The sequence below is a fragment of the Haliaeetus albicilla genome, chromosome 3 (assembly GCF_947461875.1).
Source record: "Haliaeetus albicilla chromosome 3, bHalAlb1.1, whole genome shotgun sequence".
Taxonomy (NCBI): Eukaryota; Metazoa; Chordata; class Aves; order Accipitriformes; family Accipitridae; genus Haliaeetus; species Haliaeetus albicilla.
In genome coordinates, this window is record NC_091485.1 from 41494476 (window position 1) to 41512590 (window position 18115).

At 40.1% G+C, this 18115-nt stretch overlaps 1 protein-coding gene across 1 annotated transcript in view; it reads right to left on the reverse strand.

Annotated features, from left to right (window-relative positions):
- The window catches only part of EYA1 (EYA transcriptional coactivator and phosphatase 1), a 152761-nt gene that overhangs the window by 49628 nt on the left and 85018 nt on the right, over nucleotides 1-18115 (reverse strand). The window contains exons 7-10 of the mRNA XM_069779509.1: nucleotides 17652-17797; nucleotides 13309-13446; nucleotides 6725-6807; nucleotides 6125-6311 (exon numbers count right to left, since the gene is read on the reverse strand). Of these exons, the coding sequence (XP_069635610.1) occupies nucleotides 6125-6311; nucleotides 6725-6807; nucleotides 13309-13446; nucleotides 17652-17797 (554 nt within the window). The remainder of the gene's footprint in view (nucleotides 1-6124; nucleotides 6312-6724; nucleotides 6808-13308; nucleotides 13447-17651; nucleotides 17798-18115) is intronic.

Consider the following 18115-nt stretch of genomic DNA (forward strand, 5'->3'; position numbering starts at 1 on the left):
ACAAATTTGGGGATAACTAGCTGTCCCTGAAATCCCCAAATCAAGTCTATCTCTAGGTAAATCTGACTGACAAGTGTGTGGGTAGAGCTCTTGCTGCTGACAAAAGGATTGCAAATTTCATCAGACTTTTTCCCTACTACACTGAAAAGGTATGCAAAAAAGAGTAAACGCACATTATCAAAGTAATCATATCTTGTGTCATGATGTAAATCACATTGACAAGATGGGTCTAGGATACCTAGTATAGTCAAATGCCTCTGCAAATAGGTCTGTACAAATATTTTCCATTTAGATTGTGTCCAGATTAATGGTTCCCCCCCAAATCTTATACTTAATTTTGAATAAGCACCTTAAATCCTCAGGCCAGTGTTATTTCAGCACCTCTATACCACAATAAAAATATAAGATACAGGTAGTTTGAATACGTCAGTCTTATGCTATGATTTTCTTACTTTTGCATAAATAAAGCTAAACAAAAAATTTCACAAGCACAATACAAACTTCTTCCTTTACTGCTTACATAAGACTGGACCAGGATTAAACAATACAGCAGAATCACATAGGTATTTCAGGATATTTTTTTTTTTGCTTCTCTGTAAAAAATATGGCTACTACATTAGTAGTAAGTAAGTAAAAGTACTAAATAAGTATTGCAAGAAATATAATAATGCCTGCTGACAGGATTATAGGACGACATCTTTAGTACTGTTTTGACAAAACATCAAAATGTTCTCCACTTGAAAAACAAATCTAATGTTTGTCTATTGAGGACTATGGTCATACTGTTATAAATTTGACATAAACCCTCAACAGTCTGTTAAACAAGGCTGTTAGAAATATTGGCAAAACCACATATTTATTTCAAGGCTTGGGTGACTTTTTGATTTAGGTTTGTATATTCAAAATAATGACAAAATACCATATTAACAGTATTATCTTATACATAACAGTGTACATTAACTACAGTGTACATTGACAACAACTACATGAGCAAGCCCTGCAGTGGTTCAGAATTTTTTCTCTAACTTTCAATGTTGAAGGAAAAAAATAACAAAGCAATCACATAATGGACAGGTACTACCTCTCTCCATTGTAGGCATTTCTTCCTTACTTATTATTTATGGTTTCAAACAATTTGAAATTATTGTTACTTTTAATGCTACTAAAATCAATGATAAACATTCTATTTATCTATTAAAAACATCTATTGAAAAGTGCATCAAGTTCTTAGCCTCAGCATATCTTGAGACAGTGAGTCAGGTTATATATTGTTGAATGCAATACAAAAGAGTTAAAAGCTGTACATTGTTAACATAAAAACAGGAGAACAACCATTACCAGAAAAGCAAAAACAGTGCCATACTTTGCCATTCGTTACTGCATCCAATCTTGTTTCTGTTTTCACAGAATTTTGATTGTGTTCCCTTCCTATATAAATATATACTCTAGATTTACTCTTCATTATACTTAAGAAAAAGAGCAAATGTTAGAACACCAGTAATGCACTGTGAATACAGCAGTACTTGTTTCCATATAGGTATTAGTGAAAAGTTGCCTATATAGTCTCTTTGCTCTGTTTCACTTTCCTGCCTCTAATTTATTGTTATGAAATATGATAAGGAGAAACTGTAAAAGTAGCTTTCCCTTTTGCAGTACTAAATGTGATATAGTGTTCAAGGAAAAAGAAGTTTAGTCTTTAAAAGCAAAATGGTGACCCATGGCTGAGAACAATTTTTGTTGGCTAGCACAGCCCTTGTGGGGTTTTTAATCTGCATTGTGAAATATGTGAGTAATATGAAAAAAAACCTTCCAGTAATATTTTAAACATAATTATTGCAGAAACCAAGAAAACTGAGAGATCAATTCTCAAGAACAATGCAAGTCTCTCTTGCGAGAAACACTGTTTAATAAATTATAAAACCAGCATCATATGAAATAGAAGAATATATTCAGCTTTGTGAACTCAATCTCATAAACAAAAATTTGCACAGATCAAGAATTTTCTGTTACCAGCTGTGATGATGGAGTTGAAATATTGCAAGAGAAAATTATTAAAGCTTTAGAAAAAGTAGTAATTTTCTACATTAACTCTTAGAAATACACGTTCCTCTAATTATTTTAGAACATCAGGGCAGGCATAATGGGTTGGGGCAAAACTCCATCCATCCAGGATAAATTTCAACACTGGCCAACAGCAGGTGACTGGGTGAGAGACCATAAAAAAGGACAAACATACACACAGTGCTAACTCATCCACTGTCTCCAGTGATTTTTTGTGTCAAGAATTTCTTGAATTGCCATTGGTGTCTGTGTAAATCCAACCTTTGAGTTCGTCTAAGCAATGCTTGAACTGGCATAAACTTTTTGCGTCCACAACATCCTGCAGCAAGGAGCTGCACAGCTTACCTATATGCAACATAAAGAAATACTTCCTTTTGTTCACTTTGACCCTACTTCAATGAATTTGAGTGTTGGAAAGGAGAGTGAATCTTTGCTCACTAGTCTACTTTTATTACTTTTAATCATTTTAATTATTATTACTTCTCTTACATATTACAGCTCACACAAAAAATCAGCAACTTACTGTTCATACCTGGGATAATCTACTCTTGTATGGACTGAAAGCTCATCCCAGAAGGAACCTAATATTTTATTGTTCTTCTGATGAAAAACATTTTCTTCTGCAAAGCAAAAGTTAGAATCCTACTAGTGGGAAAAAAAACTTTGAAAATTCTTACTTCTGAACTGAAACAAAATTGCCAATGAAATCTGAAGCAAAGCACACATTAAAAATTTGAAGTGTCATACTGAGATTGTTTGGTTTAATAATTTTCTGATTGTATCACTAGCAAAAATACAGCCTTCTGATCACAAGAAAATAACATTAATTTGTATGTCTGATTTATGGAGACAGGGACTATCAACATCTGTGCAATCAAAAGGTTTTTGTCATGACTGAGGTACGAGAAATTTTTCAGATCCACAAAGGGAAGAGAAAGAAGAAACACTGAGCATGGAAAATCTCAGGTTCTTCTGCAAGAATCCCTGGATGTCCTGGATTGTATGGCAAAAGCTTGCATATTTAACGAGGTACTGTGGGAAACCATAAAAGGATTATTTTATATTTGGACAAGGAATTAAATATATTTTAACTGAAATTATCTGAGCTTTCTGAGTCTGCAAAACTCTACTAAAAATGTCACAAGAGCACATAACTACCTTCTCTCTTTTCACATGCTTCTCACCAGACTCTTCTGTTTCACTTACTGGCCCAAATTCATAGGAACCACCTATGTCTGTCAAATTATTCTGGTGCCTCTCTAAAGTCTGAAAGCTGTTCTGTGCTTGTCCTGGCATAGTTCAGAACCGCGCAGATTACATGTTTTTTTTAAATATAGAAGGTGTCTAGGGATATCAACATCCACTAAGAACAGCTGCAATTCAGCAGCTGGAGCCTATCCTACTAAAGGGGTACAGTAGCCTAATGTGATGGCTCTGCACTGCTCCCCACCATCTCTCATATGCAGTGTTCCAGTTCTGGTAGAGAATTAGCAGCCTAACTTGACCAGACGTGGCAAAACATCCTACAGAAATTTAACTAATTGTAATTAAAATTTGGTTAGTTTGCTTCTTTGTTCTGTGTTTTTGACCCAGCTATGAACTTCCTTCTCTCTAATATGCCTTTCACTTGCCCCCCTCCACCAGAATTCCCTTCCTCCGTGCTGATCCTTCTTTTCTTTGACCCCAACCTTGCTTTGTCTTCTGACCATACTGTGTATGAGCTCAACTGAGGCTTTGCAATAAGCCTCAGCAAGAAGAAAGTAAAAAAATTTACACTGCCCAAGGGGAAATGGCAGGCACAGCACTGGATTCGCTGACTGGTCCTTGCTTCCCTTCTACCAGGGTTGAAGGGTTTGTGAGGCAGCAAAAGGCTCTCACCTAATTTTAACCTAGGAACCCAACACTGGTATGTCAGCCACCTTAAACTGCCCTCATACCAGTGGAGAGGCCTTGGCACCTCAGGATTAAGACTGTAGTTAAACTGAATTCTAAATAGAGGTACTCATCTCTCTCCACTCAATACAGAAGGAGCCTTAAGGGGCTCGATCCTAACTTAAATGCATAAAGACAAATGTGTAAAGATAAATGGTGAAATCTGGGTCTAGCCCTATAGCTTCTGCTGACTGCAACCATGTTGGTGAAGGGGAACAGAAAGATGGGTTCCATTAGCTCCTCCTAATAGAGAGTGGCCCACAGAAGGTGCTTTCCTAAACGTGTCCTCAGCCTGTGGTACAGGCAGCCAGCCCTAGATAACCCCATAGCTACATTAAGAGTTGTTTGCAAACCATCTGAAGGAACTTCTTCGCTAACATAAATAGCTCAGGGAAAGAGATGGCAGTCCCAGCAATGCCAGAGGAGGTGTGCACGTGCCCAAGGAATGGCCAAGCAAGTAGTGGTAGGGCACCCATGGATGTACAGCTTTCAATACTTGAAAGCATAAACTAGAAGAGGGCTTAGGTGCAGGACCCACCCATGAGAAAGCCCACCAAATTCTTTCAAATTTTTAGACACAACTTTCTTAACAAGAGTGTGGAAGATTTGAGGGAGAAAGACTTCTTAAAAAGGAACTGATAGCGAAGTTCTGTCCAGGCTTAGAGAGCACCGAAAAGTATTTAAATAGGAAGACAGCCTTTAAGCCACTAAGTTTAAGCTCGGGAAAAGTATACCTCCTCTCTCCGTATGTGTGTTCACTGTTGCTTTTAGGAAGTATCGACCACTTTAAAAAAATATATGCATAGATTTTGCAAAAGATCCAAACCCGGATGATACAATGATTCAATTTTAGTATCTTGAAAAAAGCGAAAACTTGATCACATTTGTTTTTTGGGGTAAGAGGAACTTACTGCTTCCAACTTAAAAAGAAAAGGAAGCAAAGCCACAAGAAAACAAAACCAAAAAATTAAAAACAAAGTGAAAAGCAGAGTAATTATGCAGACTCCAATACACATCCATATATTCTAAAAGCCGCAGACTCCAATATGCATTCATATATTTAGAAAGATTCCTTTCTCAAATACATTGCACACATGGGATCTCATGTATATAAACACACACACCAGCTGTATTTTCTCCCCTTTTTACTTTCAGCAAATGTATCAAAAGAGACAACACTGCATATATTTTCTTCAGGTAGACACTCATGCAGAAAAGCAAGAGAGTCATAGCAAATTATATTAAAGCTCACATTGCACATGCAAGATTAGTCCTATCAAGTACTTCAAGAAAACTAAAAACAATCTCCCCCAACAAAATTCCAAAACAAAACCTCCTGATAACATTGTCAAATCATAACTGTTTCTTACCGCATTACTGAGAAACACATCTGCAACCGTGGACTTTCTCTCTGACACACTGCAAACTTCTGCCATCTACTAACTACCGACATGCTTGAACTGTTAAAAAATGTATTTTTTTTTTTTTAATAATGGGAAAAGTATTTTTCACCCCTCATTTCCAAAAACAGTTGGAGCAGTTTGGCATAAATGTTCAAAAAATGTCTCAACTAGTACAGGACTGCCAAATTCCAGCAAGAAAGGTAAAACGACTGGGAAGAAGGACAAGCCACTGAAAATCTTTTCTTAAAATGGAAACACTTGTGCAATTTTAACTCCCCATTACAAGCATTATTATGTCCTCTGAAAGTGAAAAACACAAAAGCTCTCTTTCAAGTGGACAGTTGGTCTATGGTCTGAAGGCCTCTCCATTTCAGTCTTACTTAGGAAAAAATCAAAGGAGTTTATCTTAATGAAGACAGAGCTTAAAAGCATCAGGTTCTGGTTTAGTGTAAAGACCTTCCCATATCCTGCAATTTTTAACAGAATCATTTTACAAATAAATACAAACAACTTGTATTTCACACAAGCTTTAAAACTTTTACTGATCCTGGTTTTTCTTTAGTCTATTTACCATTAGAATCTGTGCAAGATGTGCCACAGGCTCAGAATTAAGAAATAATAAAAAAAACAAAAACCAACGACTACACCAAAAAAAAAAAAATCCAATTCAACCTCCTTTCAACTTACAAAAACGTGCCTCATAGGGACCATAAAATCCATGTAATTACCTGCTGCAGGATCTGTAACCGCTTGACTGGTGATGCCAGATGGTGGTTCCTGAAGCTGGTATGTTGCATTTGTGGAGGGTGTCGTTGGGCTGGTGTTACTGTTTGTCATGTAATGTGAAGGATATGGTGAGCTATTATAATACTGTGCATATTGGCCCTGGCCAAAACCAGGATAAGAGGGATATTCCTGCAAGACAAAAAAGCAACTGAAAAGTCCATCAAAGTTTTGCTACTTTTTAGTATAAATTCCAAAATATAACTACAAACACATGTCAGACTTTCAGCACGTATGCTTCCTGGACTGGATGCCGTAGGACCTAAAACTGCGGGGCAGTAAAATGAAATCTAAATTACACATAATTTAGTATGTCTTCTCATACAAACAGTTTATTAGACACACTGCTGAAGATGTGTGAATAAGAACATCAACCCCCCCGACAATTAGTTCTACTATTGGAAGATGACAAATTGAAGAAAAACATTTATAAACGTTAGTTTAGCTTGAAAGGATGCTAATTTCTTTCAAAAAGCTATTTAAGGGCTACATTTTTTCAGTGGATGAGAATTCTAAGTTTCCTCAACTCATATTTACAAATTTACCTGCTGTGAACTATTAAATCCAGTAGAATTTGTGAGTGAATTATTTCCTGCATATATTCCTGATGATGTTGTAAAACTGCTGCCTGCAATGAAATGAAAAATTATGTGAATTACTAAAACACAGTATTGGAAAATAACTTCCATCATGTGATTATATCATAAGGATATGGCATATTTGTAATATTTCCCATATGTTGACCGATTCGGTTGTCATCAGCTCTATAACATGTTAATATATGGAAAGTGATAATTCATCGTTCCTACACCCTATATTTCATTACTGCAATAAAAAGAAAAACTTGAAATTTAGACAGGAATTTGGAGCCACCTCGGGTCTGATAGAATATTAGGCTATCCCACCCCTCCAAATAATACCCAGCGCTGTGGAAGTAATGAGGGTTTTTTTACTTTCAGTTTTTGTTGAACAACTGCGAGCCTTGTCCCGAGGGATGCCGTCTCCCCTCACTGAAGCCCACTGGCTCCATTTCTCCTACTGTCTTTGAGAACCGGGTCCTCTCCCCATCCTGAGCCTCAGCCCCTCGCAGGAACAGCAAAAGCCATAACTCCCTGCTCCGAACAGCTCAGCCCGACTGCGAAGCCATTAGGATTCGCTAATCGATCACAGACAGCCTTGGGCTGCAAACCTTCTTCTTTTTTGATAGAGTCTACCGGGCATGACACAAGGGAAAAAAGTATATCTCTGAGAAGGGAGACCCAAGATTGAATTTAGCCCAGAGACTGAATTACCGCCTTCACCTCCCTCCTCCCCCTTTCACGAGCCACCAAAAATAGACAGATGGGGCTCTTGCTTAATACCTAACCTGAGAAGCTGTTCCACTAAAAGGGCAGCAACCCCCTTTCAGCTGTTTTGCCTTCACTGGTTATAACCCGGGAGTGACACAGCCACCAGCTGAGACATATGGATGCACAGGGTGAAGCTACTTAAGCCACCAGAAAGTCTGTAATGAGGCAACCTATTGAACTCGTCCAGCGGGAGAGCACCAGCCAGCGAGGAGCTCGCATTAAAGCTCAGGGGTTGTTTACAGCCTCCCTCACTGCCGAAACCTGCCTCAGTGCAAAGATACACCAAGACGTTGGGAGCAAAAGCTTGCAGGTGAACGAAGGAGGCAAGGAGGGATGTAAATGAACAGGGAGCCAGCCGTACAGATGCACCGATCCTCTGATGTACCTGACACAACTCAATTAACAACCAAATCCTATGCAGCGGTTACCCATTGGGAAAAGCGACATTTCTTGCAAATCCAAACAGCAAGGAATGCAGGCAGGGCTGCATGCTTAGTACAAGCCCTAAAGGGCATTTGTGAGCTATTTACTTTTTTAAACAACAACAACAACAACAACAAAGCAATAGGTATCCTAGCTGTAAGAAGTCAGAAAGAAAAATATTTAAATGTTTTGATTGCAAAAGTTACTAAAAACGCACACAAGTTAAGCCTCAAAGTAGACATGAAGTATGTCCAACAGCAGTGGGAGCAAAAGATGAAGCTTAAACTTAACGTGTGATAATGACTGTAAACATTTCTCTTGTATTTGCTCTCAGTGCAAAAGCTCTGTGGTTGTTGATAGATGCTACTAATCCTGTGAACTAAAATCAGATTACTTCAGCAGAAGAGTTGACATCCAAGTTTAGCAGATAGTACAGATAAACAGTACTAATGAGAAAAACATGTTGTTTTAAACTTAATTTAAAATTGGAAAACAGATGTTATTTTTTATTATAACGAACCCCAGAGCCAAAATATAGCTGAAAAATATTTTAAATTGCAAAACTTTGAAATGCTATTTTATTTCTAAGACTGCTTTGGCTGGAAGAATGTAAGTCACTGTGTCTCTTTTTATTTCTGTAGTTATTTCTGAGTGATTCCGTAATACATTCAAACACAGGTTTTATAGGTGCGTGGTTTGAGCCATTCTAAAAAGATATAAAAGGCCTCTCATAGTTATAGGAAGAAAAAAAACCCCAAACCAAAAACTTTTTTTGAGGAATACATTATCTTCCCACAGAAAGTTTGGCAAATAATTTGCAAGAGCAAATGAGAAAAGTAATTACATGCCAGCCAGCATCTCTCCCTCTCAGACAAAGACACACACATACTAACACGCAGATCTCTCTCTTTCATCTCATGGTCAGCACTGGCTCCTATGGAGGAGGGGTAGGGGTCTCTTAGACCGTAACAAACATGAAGCAGGTTTCTCAGAAACGGCTCTGTGGGCCACCCAGAGCTACTGGCCTAAAGTTGTTTTTCAAATACTCCAATTTTGCCATTTGTTTTTTAAATAATCGGCCGCAGCACGGCATAGAGCTGCTGCTCCTGCCTTTAGCTGAACAAACACAAAAATAAGAACCTCTGCAAAACGCACAAGATTTACTGCCCCAAGTTGGCCAGCTACATAGGTTTAAAATGTGATAAAAGCTGTAAATTGCAGGTCAAAGGTCTATTTTGCAAAGAGCGCGGACCCACATTAAAGCTGGGAATCCCAGTCAGCGTCGGAAGACGGCCGGTCCCTGCTGGGACCAGGGCGCGGGCTCCAGGCGCGGGGCTCGCCCCCGTGCCGCCGCGATGCGCAGGATGCGGTCCTCCCCTGTGTATTTGCCACAGAAGTCCATTTGCTTTCCTAGCTCCGTCTCCTTGCCATGGGCTATGTCTATCATCAGGGTACAACGTATGTATGTGGCAGAATTTTAGTGCAGCTCTCCTGGGAAAGCCTAAGACGGCCAGATGGGCTATTTAAACTCAAGGTTTCTTCCGTTTGCTTACAGTGTTTAAAAATCCTTGGCAAACTCCCCCTTGTTGTCCTAGTAACTGCTTAGCCATCCAGCACAATATTTTTATACTGTATAATAATAACTGAATACCTTAACGTTTACTTTTTTATGGATGAATTCCCGAACCAATTGGTTAGTATGTTCTCAAACATCACAGTCTTGGTAACGAAAACAATGCTGGTGCTCATCACAGGTCTAGTGCCCTTCCAGCGGTAGGGCACGCGCGTGCAGGGTAAAAGCCCCATTTTTATCACAGTCAAAGGATACTCAGGAAGACAGTGGCAAATGGAGCTCTTTCCTTGGTGTTTCCCCCAGCCCTTCTCCGCTCCATTTACCCTCTCTGAGCAATGCTTATAACTCTGCCAATATAGGAACAACGGCCCATTCCCACAGCCATTAGTCATGTATGTGGTCTTTCAGCATCTATGAAGCAACTTATATGAAAAACAGCTTTAGGAACATACTCATTAAAGTAAGGGCGGGGGGAGTGGGGAGATGGGGCAGCAGAACCGCCTAGGTCCTCTTCCCACCCTCTCCCCTCCACACCCCCTGTTCCAGGGATGATAAATTTGTAACAAACAAAAATCCAATTACCAGAATAACCTTAGCAAGGAGTCACAGGCAGCAATTTTCCTCATCATTTTCAAAAGTTGGCAGTCTCTCCCTCCGCTATTGTTCGGGGACTAATCACGCTGTAATTTTAGCAGGGTCAGGAAAAGCACTGGGTTTAATTGGCTGCACACGCACCGCGAGGCAGCGCCTTTACGTTGCAGGGAGACATTCGCCCCAGGGAGAGGAACCAGAATAACTCCAAAGCTTTCGAGCACGAGGTAACCCCGATCAGGGAGCACAAGCACAGCAACTGCAAGGCTGCTAGGAAATCCCCTTTACTGCAGGCAAGAATGCCAGCAGGGCCCCAAGCACGCTGTCATGTAACGCTTGGTTGTGAAGTAGGTTGTGGGATCCATTATCTCCATTTAGCAGCTCAGCAGCCGTACGCAGAAGATGAAGAACGGCTATTGCAGACTACGACGAGGCTGAAGCTGCAGCCTGCCCATATACTGCTAGAGGGGAAAGAGAGAATAAACTCATTTCCCTCTCTGGAGGTTTCTGCACAAACAACTAAACAGCAGCAGCACTACCCCCATCTTCTGTCAAAAGAATAAATTTTGTCTTTAAATAACAACTGAAACTATGAATAGGTTCTCCTAAAATTAGATGAGGAAAGGGAAACAAATGTTCCTGTTTACTTTTAACATCTGTTCAATCAAAAGGAAGAATTATGTCAATTTAAAGTTGTTTCAAATTCAAAAGTCAGCCTGATGAAAATATTAAAAAGACATATTCTCATGTATAGTATAGATAAATACTGTCAACATTTAACTGCAAGAAAGACCTGTTCAGCAATGTGATTCTTTTCTACTCAGCTTTTGACAACTCCACCAAGATTTCTGTTCAAAAAATTCTCCTTATTTCCATTCTCATGGTCTCTAAGTAGGATACCAGTCCTTCCCTCATCCACACACCGCGCTGTTCGTGAGCACAACAGAGATGACATACACACCACCTGGACCCCCAGACTCTGACCTGTGGCTCTTCCACCCAAGCCAGACTGTCAGCAATCTGCTGCCTTCCACAGGTAGGCAGCTCTCACCCCAAGCATGGCACAGCTGGAGCAGAACCCAGGCTCAGACCTGGGTGAAAATCAATGCCTCTGACCCTCCTCTCATCAGAGCTTCACAACTGGGTCATCTTTAACACATTTCTCTTGCAGCATATTTTTAGATCCTTGCCTTTCAATGTGTACAGCTGAAATGCTTTCCAAGATCTTACCGTTCCATCTCTTGACAACCTCCACCCTTTCATGACCTTGAAAATTCTGATCTTATACACATTTTGCACATAGCAGGAAACAAACCAATACCCTTTATGACAGACCTCAATGTAGTCCACTGACTGAGTCCTAGCTTTGCTCTACTAATGCCAGAATTCACTGCTTACTCTTAAAATTTTCCAACAAGCACTCTCTCACATTATCCCATGCTGCTCCCCCTTTCCTCCCTCCATCGAATGAGTTTCCCATAGACATCTGCAAAACTACTTCATTGTCCTTCCTAAAATCCCTTTTTATTGACATCCCTTAGCTCTGTATCTTACAAAAACCCCCACCTTTAGAGCTTAGATAACCAATATGGGGTGACAACTGTTTATTATGCCTAAACAGTGCCAGCTTTATTGTTATATTGGGCCTTCCTAGCCTGAGTGTTTTATTTTAGCCTCCAATTTCTGTGGGGACCATATTTTCATTTGGCTGTATAAGTTAGCACAACAGGATCCTGATACATGACTGTGGCACAAAGGCACTACTGCAATAGAAATTAGAGACAACACAGACATGATTTTTCAATAACTATTTCCTAGCGTCCATGAATTACCAGTTCCTTAAAAGCTGGAATGTTGATCCAGGAGTTCCTCATAGCTGCTGCTGGCAAGCATTCTGTCCTCTCTCCTACAGAGAGGTAGGGCGTTTTGGGGAGTTTGGGGGTATGCGTGTTTGACTTTTTTAGTGTGGCTATCTGCAGAAAGCAAACCCAATAACCTAGTTATGGTTATATTTATGCCAATGAGTAGAAGATCACCATAATTCAGCACGTAGATGAAAGCTTGCATACTAATACTACCTTCCTCTTACTTGTCAGAGCACACTACAAGTAAGCAATACTTCAGATGTCAGATGGTCGCTTCTGCCCTACGGAGCTACTCAACACATAGTTCAAAAGGGGATTTAAAAAAAAAACCCCAAACATCTCTCATGTGTCTGAGCGAAGGACTGGATCAATAAATAGACCCTTAAAGTCATGGAACAAAAGCAAAACCTCATTCACTTGGTCTCTGAAAGCACTTCTGCCTCAAGACATTTCACAGAGTGTTTACATGATGGCGCACAGTTTAAATGGAGCATGGTAATAATAAAGAGAGGTGCTAAACTTCTAAAAAATGTGGTCCAATTCTGTGAGTGATCACAGATTTCAACAATTCTAAAATCTGCAACACACCTGATTTCAACTGTCAAATTAGGGGTGGAAAAGTCCTGCAGCAGACATCTAAAATTAGGTGTTTGCAGTAAACAAAGATTTTTTAAAATATCCCTTAAGGTGGTGAAAATCCAGAACCAGGCACACCCAGCAAGTTCCCGATACAGAAGGGGAAAAAGGAATTGGGAGAACAAGGTGGAAAGATGTTAAGTAAACTAAACAGGCAAGTAAGGCTACAAAATATAATTGATAATAATAGCCCGCACATACAAAGACTTATAGCTTTTAAATAGACTTCAAAGAAACGGACTTCAATCATTACTTAGCTACCTCCACAGCTGCAGAAGGTATTTTTATCTTCTTCTCCCTCCCCAAACACACTCAGATGTCAAATTATATTTGGCACTTCCTAAATTCATAATCCTGACATGTTTTCCAGGACTCGTTTTGTCATATTCACTATTTGTTAAACTATTGCTATTCTGAGACGCATTTTTACTGTAAGAGCACTACAACACTTCACTATTTAAAAATTAATGAAGTCACTAAGCGAGGGATCTTCCAAACTGCTGAGAGCTGGCCCGTTGCAGCTCTCAGCAAAGGCAATCATTATTTCAGCTCCAACTGCAAGAACATCAGAAGTAAGTGCTTGAGCAAACATTCATTTTTATCCTTGGAATGTAAAGACATAAGGGGGAAAAAAACCCAAACCCCATAGCATTAACTAGATCTAATTAATGGTAATATCTCTTTATACAGACCTTGCATCTGGTAGCTATAGGGAGCCTGTCCAGGTTGAGGCGTGCTAAAGCTGGCACCGTAGCTTAGAAATCCTGTCTGTCCAGGTGACTGTGACTGTGCCAATCCACCTTCTGTCTTGATGCCTGCCCACAATGCACCTAAATCAGTTAGTGACAGCAAATCTATTTGTTCGTATTCAAACAGGGATGGAAAATAAAATCACTTAACTAACAGCATTTTTAACATATACCTACTATTGCATGCATGAAAGAACAAATACCGAGAGCATGCACAAATGAACGGGGTAAAGGCAGTCTAAAAGCACACATAAAACTGAAGTTCACCAGGGAGAGGTTAAATTCAAAACTGTGTTTCCAACGACTGCAAAAGAAATTTATACATGAACAGGAAGTTGCATTATTCCTTTTTTCCTTTCCTGCCAGAGGCTAACTTTTCCATATATTCATGACATTTCACAGAGGTAGATTAGCAACTTTATATGATTTTAATGAAGCATAGCATAGCCAAGCTCTCCTGCCATCCACCCATTAATGACATAACTGAGATTTGCATTGTATAATATTCCTGCGTGAAAATTATATGGCTCTGAGTACAATGGCTTTCTAAGGAATTAGAAGTGGATAAAGAGAACTAGCAGCATTAACATGTAATGATGATTTTCAAAGCTAATTAAACACTATAGGAGGCAGTCTTTTAACAAATAAACACCTAATAGACAGGAACTATTGCTGAAGCAGTCTCCCAAACTGGGAAAAACATAGCAGAGAGTCATTAATCTACACTGACAGGGAAATCCATTACACATCACATTACTCTCTCATTTCCAAATTTAGTAATAAAAGAATCCAAAGTCCAATTAAATGAATGACTTGCCTCCCAGCTTCAGTGATTCTTCCCCCAATTTGTAAGACAACAAGCAAGTAAATATCAGCACGTGAAACACTGAGGAAAGACACACAATTCAGCCTCTGTCTCTTAGTTTTAATTATAAGGTTGTCCCAACATGAACTACCATTTAAAAATAATTATAGCCAAAGCAGTAGAAAAGTAATACAATACTCTTAAGTTTCACTGTGGCATTCAGTGATACCTCATTGTTCAGAAACCACCCTTATTTGAACTGAATTAACTAAGTGTGAATTAGTGACATTCCTTTGAAAATGACTGTTAATCTAAGTCCATTTCCTGGTTGGATTTTTTTTTTTTTAAACAATATTCAACAACATTTGAAGGCAGGAGAGTGCTGAGAAGTTACTCTGCAAAACTTCAGTATCTCCCTATATACAAATGGCAGCATGTTTTCTTCTGCCATTTAAATCATTATTTTTCAACTGCTGTCATTAATTACCTTTAATTCCTTCTGCCAGACCCGCTAACTGCCAGACTAACCCTGTTTGCTTGTTTTTCCCTGATGCTTACTTGCTTCTTCTGTTTCACGTTTCAATTAAACAATCCCAATGACAAATCTGACACCTCGTTTCCAAGGGGAAACTCCTGCTAGGGATGTTTCGGTATCAACGATCTCTATTTGTTGTCTGTTTAAGGACTTCTGCAATACCAATTAAATATGGCTCAGAGAAAGTTTAACTAAATCAAGCATTAAATTTCTAGTCCAGCTTTAACGGCCTGCTTCAACTCTCCATCTCAGACAAAGCGGGAGGAGACGATCAAAGGCAGTGGCAGGAGGATGCCACTTGAGTGAAGACAACTTGGCACTGAGGTGCCCTTTTGCAAACCTCCATGCTATGAAGAGCCTTTCATCTCCTGGGATTTACTCTTCCCACCTGCTCTCACCCAGAAAGCCTTCACTCATCAAACCTCGATGCTCCCTTCTCCTTCTCCCATGTCTAATGTATGCAAGGAAGCGGGAAGGGACAGCGAGAAAACATAAGGGGACTGCCAGGATCTGGAAAGACAAGAAGTCGGCAAGCGAAGCTTTTGCTAGGTGCTGGTACCACAGCAGGCAGGAGGAGGGAGCTTCAGGAAATTCTCCAGCCTCCTCAGGGGCTTTGCAGATGAAGCAGAGCCAGGAGCCCCTGGGAGGCAGCTGTCAGTGGCATTCCCCTCCACCCCCCTTCCTGCCTGCACGGCTGCACCACGCTGAGGTGGGGGACTGGGAAAACCAAGAGGCTGGAGGTGCATTCGAGACAGCACCTCCCCAAACTCTGCCCTAGAGAGAAAACTTGAGGCAGGCTGACACGGGAATTCGCAAGTGCTTTTTCTTCCAGTAAGTCCCAGAGTAAAGAAGCCCCCCACTCCAGGTCAGAGTTTTTGCTTTCACGTATGTCCTAAGTCTCCTCTCTTTAGAGCTTGCTGGAAGCGCTCTGTCTGGACGAGAGAAAGGCAAGGCAGATGGTACGTGGGGTCTAAGCTGCAGGCCAAAGAGGAGAATTTTTGGCTGTAAACAAGGCTTCGGTTCTTGCCTGTTGCAAACAAGCGTCCCAGCGTTCCCCAGGTAATTTATTCTGGGAGCACGGATTCTATGATGTGCCTTAAACATGCAAAAATATATATGGTGTTAGGTCCCAAAACTTTTTAATAGGTATTTGCTTTTCAGTATTACCCCTACAAAATACGTCAGCGAGGAGCACCTTAGCCCCAGTGACGAGGCACTGTCTGAAAAGAACAAAACGCATTAAAATCCACTTGGCTGGGGAGCTGGGGGCTTCAGCGGTCTAAAGCAGCTCTGCAATGTAAAACGTTAGGCAAAATTATCCGAAGTCGTAGGCACAGGGGATGGAGTGGGCAAAAAAACAAAACAAAACAAAAGAGCAGGCAGGCATGTTAACCCCCGGCAAGCAGTTGCCAAGTAAAGCAACTCTCAATTATAGCTCCGACGACAGCGAGACAGCTAAACTCAAGTAGTGAAATCAAGGCCTTGCTGAAGGCAGTGGGAGTTTTATAGCTGACTTCAGTGAGGTCAGGATTTCATCCAGAGGAACCAAGCAAAAAACAAAAAAGTCACTGTTTGGGCTGTCCAAGCCACAGCAGCCAGCCAAGTATGAACACGAGGTGTCCGCAGGAGAAACGGTTCAAGAAAAGCGTGGTGGGGAAAGGGGTCGTCTGTTATCACACCACCTGATCCAGCTGGAAATAGCAGATGAGCTCTCGTCAGCCACACGAGCTTGTGGGGGTGGTGGGAAAAATCCCCACCTCTGTAGTCTTGAAAATGTAGTTCAAATATCCTTAAAGTATTTTGTTTGTGTAAGTTTAAAATATGTGGAATGGAACTGAAACCGAAACATCCAATTTATGTTTATAACCATATTTTTGGCAGTAAGTAATCAAGGCTATAGCCACAGGAAGAATGCCTCCTTGGATCATAATTATTGGTGATACACTAATGAAACACATTTTTTAAAGTAAGGGGAAATAATAATCTATTTCTTGTACCTACTGTTGACAACAATCTGTTGTAGGATATACTTGAGAGCCAGTGGATTTCAACTTGCAGATTTCAGAATGAAAGATTCACCAGTTTTGCACTTAAAAGTTGTAATGATTTTAAGGGGCACAGCTTGTACTGTGAGTTCTGTCCTTTTGGTATGAAATTTACATTACCTGAATGTATCTTTACAAAATATACTGCTAAAAGCATGTGGATTGTATATTTTTAATATATTTCCCCAGAGGAATATAAGACCTATTTTCTAATAATGCATCCTTGCTGCCGAACTGCTATGTGGTCTGCCAGCAGACAGTCTGGCAGCAAAATGGTCTCACCCACAGCAGCTTGTTTTTAAATTAAATTTTTTTGGAAATACTTGCTACTTAGTACTATCTCCTTCATCAGGCAGACAGAGCTTTAGTGGCAATTTACCTCAATTTTCACCTCTAGGGAGTTTTAAAACATTGAAAGTGAGACTTTTTGGTGGGGGTCTTTTTGAATAAGTTTTTCACCTGCTGAAAATCAGCACAGCTTCGTTTGATTCATTTGGGTTCCAGTAATCTGGATGAGCTGAAATTCAGACTGTTACGTACCGACGTAGCCTACTGCGTTGCTGGAGAACAGAGCTCCTCGGCAAGTCACCAGGAGCTGTGCCTGTGTAATGGAAGTCCCTAGATCTCTTTTCCCATTTCAGTGCTGGTTTTTTAATATCACCAATAAAACCCTAATGAATCTCTCTACTTGATCCCAAAACAGAGTCATCCTCTTGAGCAGCTTCTTAGCTCTTTAATACAGAAATTAAGCATCACTCACTCCAATGGGGAAATTACCAGGCTCCCACAAGAAATGCTCGAGAGCACAGCTGTCCCACTAAGTACTAACGCAAGGGTCACGTAATCTTGATCTAAAAACCATTTGCCCCAGGAATAAAACAACACAGACGTGCTTTCTTACCATATGAAGGGATTCCATAGGGTTGGCCGGGCTGGGGGTAAGTGGCATAAGCTGTAGCTTGTTGCATCCCCGCTGTAAACTGTGTCTGCCCATACGCAGCCATCGTTTGTGAAGAGGGGGTAGGAAGAATATGTGGGTATGGTCTGCTATTGATTACAAATGACAGAAAATAGGACAGACACTGCATTAGACAGACATGCGTGTACTTATTTTTAGCCTTATTATAATCCTGCTACTTCATTAACACATGATCATAGGCTGTGCTAGACAACAGAAACTGTAAGACAAAGACAAAACAACAATAAGAAATCAATAATAAAAGAATAAGTAAAATAAGAACTTTCCAAATATTTTCAAATACATTCTTAGCATTTAAAAAAAATATTTTTTTTTTCCCTAGAAGCTGCTGTGGTTTAAATTATGACCTAACAGATGGACCCAATTATTATTTTAAATGAGGTTAA